The 3,417-nt window shown below is 59.0% G+C and overlaps 2 protein-coding genes across 2 annotated transcripts in view; one reads left to right on the top strand and one right to left on the bottom strand.

Annotated features, from left to right (window-relative positions):
* Positions 1-29: 29 nt before the first annotated feature.
* MNEG_4296 (hypothetical protein) lies at positions 30-1,615 on the top strand (the record flags this gene model as incomplete). The annotated part of the gene is made up of 6 exons (XM_014047230.1): positions 30-52; positions 289-433; positions 646-746; positions 976-1,061; positions 1,301-1,337; positions 1,567-1,615. The coding sequence occupies 6 exons, from the start codon at positions 30-32 to the stop codon at positions 1,613-1,615; spliced, it is 441 nt and encodes a 146-aa protein (XP_013902684.1).
* Positions 1,616-2,929: 1,314 nt separating this feature from the next.
* Positions 2,930-3,417, bottom strand: part of MNEG_4295 (N-ethylmaleimide reductase) — a gene marked incomplete at both ends in the record, with an annotated part of 4,699 nt that continues 4,211 nt past the window's right edge. The window contains 2 exons of the mRNA XM_014047229.1: positions 2,930-2,970; positions 3,188-3,273. Of these exons, the coding sequence (XP_013902683.1) occupies positions 2,930-2,970; positions 3,188-3,273 (127 nt within the window). The remainder of the gene's footprint in view (positions 2,971-3,187; positions 3,274-3,417) is intronic.

Genomic DNA, 3,417 nt, shown 5'->3' with positions numbered 1-3,417 from the left:
CAGCTACATCATCAAGGGCCTCAACAAGTATGGCCTGGCGTACGCCCACCTGGTGAGGGGGTTGGAAAGGGGGTTGGTTTATTTCGGAGATGACAGCCTGTCTCTCTCTTGTGTATGGCGTTGTCGTGTGGTTCATCATGGATTTGGGGCCGAAGCGGTAAGACGAGCTTGGTGTGGTGCGGAGGCCCGGCCGCCGCGTTGGTTGCCTGCCTGCCCTGCACACGCCCAGGGTGGGTACCTGGCAGTCAATCAAGACGTTGGTTGCCTGCCTGCCCTGCACACGCCCAGGGTGGGTACCTGGCAGTCAATTCAGACGTTGCTTGACCGCAAACAGCAAGAACCTGCAACGCAACCAATCCAGGTGGAGCCCCGCGTGCTGGGCAACACGGACGTTGACGCCGCCGACGGCCAGACGCTGCAGCCCTTCCGCGAGGTGCGCCAGCGGCACGCGTAGGGGGCGTACGCGCCGCCGCTGCGAGGCGCCTCCTTGCTTGACGCCGTGCTCGTGCACCTGCTTGATTCGTTTGGCAGTGCGACGCGGCGGGCACCTATGTGTGTGTTTTTGCTGTCGCAAGCGGACGGATTCAGGCATGTACATGCCCATTCACGCACATCCGCACTTGTGCGCGACCTGTCATCATCCAGGCGTTTGACGGGCCCTTCATCGCGGCGGGCGGCTTCAAGCCCGACACTGCGGCGGAGACCGTGGGCACGCACGCGGCGGACCTCGTGGCCTTCGGCCGCTGGTAGGTTCCTTGACTTGCCAAGCTGATGCATCGTCAAAGCCCTCCAGCGCTGCACTCAATACACCCTCGCTCCCACTAACTGCATCGCGCAGCACCGCCCCCACGCTACATAAGTCAGCAAGCTCTGACTCACCACCACGAACGCTCAGTGCCCAAAAGCCCCACGGCAGCACCCTCCTGCGCCTCGGCCCTGTGCAGCTGCTTATTGCCCACCCTCCCCCCTCTGCAGGTTCCTCTCCAACCCCGACCTGGTCAGGCGCATCAAGCTGGGCGCCCCCCTCACCAAGTACAACAGGGCCACCTTTTACACCCAGGGTGCGCCACTGCCTAGATGACTCAAAATTTCACATCGGTTCATCTTGCATCCGGTTGATCAGGGGGACCTTTCTACAGTCTGGTCTGTGACCAGGGGCTGCGCCTGGTGTGCAGCTGCGGCGGTTGCCGGCCCAGCTCCCACGCCCATCTTTTGGTGCTCCACCGCGCGCTCCCATGCACCCCGACTGCGGCGCAACGCTCTCAACCACTCACACACCTCTGCCCCCCCCCCTCCCCAGACCCCGTGGTTGGCTTCACTGACTACCCTTTCCTCACGTGAGGGCACGCGGGCTTGTGCAGGCAACGGCGCACGCGCCTGCGCCCTAAGCTTGGCCCCGCAATTGCGGCTGAGCCGCAGTGCGCGTTGCATTGATGACATCACTTGTTCCAACTCCTTTTGCCTGACGCGTCTCACTTGGGTGCTCGGTTCTTGGGCTGGTCAGGACAGCACAGATCCGCATTACGTGTGACGTCACATGGTGCAACCTCGCCAACTTTCCCGCAGTGAGGAGGAGGTGCAGGAGCTCGAGAAGAAGGCTGAGGCGGCTGCCTGAAGGCCGCGGTATTGCACTGCAGCACTGCGCTACCAAAGCGCGGCGCAGCCGAAGGCACGTGCGACCAAGCACACACGACACCTTGCATGCACCTAACCTTGCACGCATCTGTTGCTGACCAAATTGGCAGCTGCATGCAATGCTGTGCACACTCGACCGCATTGTGGCGCCACCATTCGCGCGCCACAAGGGGCACCAACCACTAAGCTGCCAGGAGCACATCCAACCTGCCCTCCGTGGCAGGTTCGCAGTGCTTACAGCTCCACATACCGTTCGCACGTGGGTCTTTGGCTCTCTTCACTTCATTTTTCCAAAACGGCGTGATTCAGAGGGGCTCAGTCGGACTGCCATAACTGAGTATATATTGAGACTTGTGCCATTTGGTGGTCCCTGACATGCAGGGAAGATTACTCGGAGGGGCCGCGCCTGTGGCAGCTGTAAACTTGCACAAGTTCGTGACGTGGCAGCAGACATGATATATCTACATTATACCAGTCTCAGCCATCGAGAAATGCTGCAACTGGCAATCAATATGCCGTGCAAGGCTGTAATACACAAGGTCAAGAACCCAACAACAGTAAGCAAACAATAGAAGACTGCAAGAAGTGAGAAGCACATCACTGTACCATACTGCATTGCACGGAAACATGAACGTAACCAATGTGCAGATGAGATGGTTGCTAGCTCACAAAGCAGCCCTGTCACGGTGCTGGGTGCAACAACACAACAAGAAGGCCCTGCACAGTTGTGTGTGATGGCTGCAATAAAATATATAGCAAGGTAGATTAGGGATGCCCACTGTACCAGATTACTTAGAGCTACAGGTTTCAGGGTCCCCAAGATGTCTTACTAAGATACGCTTGATCTGCGATCGTTCAACACAGTGTGCAGCTGCTGCGCCGCATGGAGTGCAGGCGCTAAGCTGGCAACGCACAGATGCCAGGTGGCTTGCAAGTTTAGCAACCAACCTGCAGCCTGCAGCACATGCCGGGTCGTAAATTGGGCAGTGCCCCGCCTTCATGCAGCCACCACCCCTGGCATCTTTGCGAGTGCCTCCACCTCTTCCTCCCTGCGACATGCGGGTGACAGCTCGTGATGTCACGCAGTGCTGCTGTGACAAACCACTATTCCAAGCCCGCTGGCGCCCCAAGTGACACGCCCGGCCGGCCCTGAGTCTCGTGTACTAACACATGCTGACAATCCAGCACAGCCCGCGCACGGATTGCGCCTTGGCCTCGTGCGCCCGCGGGGTCAAGCTCAGCGCACAGTTGCGTTCGTCCCCCACCCCTTCCCCTTGGCCAGGTCACACGTCTCTCACGTTAGGAAGGGGTAATCAGTGTAGCCGACCACCGGGTCTGGGCAGAGATTAAGATATTGTGGCACAGTGCGTGAGGGGCACGGGGTGCGTGGGGCAGGGCAGTGTACAGGCAGAGTGCATGAGGGGCGAGGCTTGGGGCAGCCAAGGTGGTGCGAGGTCCGTCTAAAGCAGCCAGCGCTGGTAATAACGGGCAGTCTCATCTCCCATATCAGGTATTTTGATCCCTGGGATCTTGCCATCAGGAGACGGCCCACCCTGGGTGTAGAAGGTGTCCCTGTTGTACTTGGTGAGGGGGGCGCCCAGCTTGATGCGCCTCACCAGGTCGGGGTTGGAGAGGAACCTGCAAGGGCGACCAACCAGCAAACAATAATGTGCTTCTTGGTGGGTGTTTAAAACTTCAAGCACATGTGTGTGTGTGTGTGTGTGTGTGTGTGTGTGTGTGTGTGTGTGTGTGTGTGTGTGTGTGTGTGTGTGTGTGTGTGTG

This window comes from Monoraphidium neglectum, assembly GCF_000611645.1.
Source record: "Monoraphidium neglectum strain SAG 48.87 unplaced genomic scaffold scaffold00589, whole genome shotgun sequence".
NCBI classification, from domain to species: domain Eukaryota; kingdom Viridiplantae; phylum Chlorophyta; class Chlorophyceae; order Sphaeropleales; family Selenastraceae; genus Monoraphidium; species Monoraphidium neglectum.
Note: the sequence above shows the minus strand (reverse complement) of the source record. Positions and strands in the feature narration are given on the sequence as shown.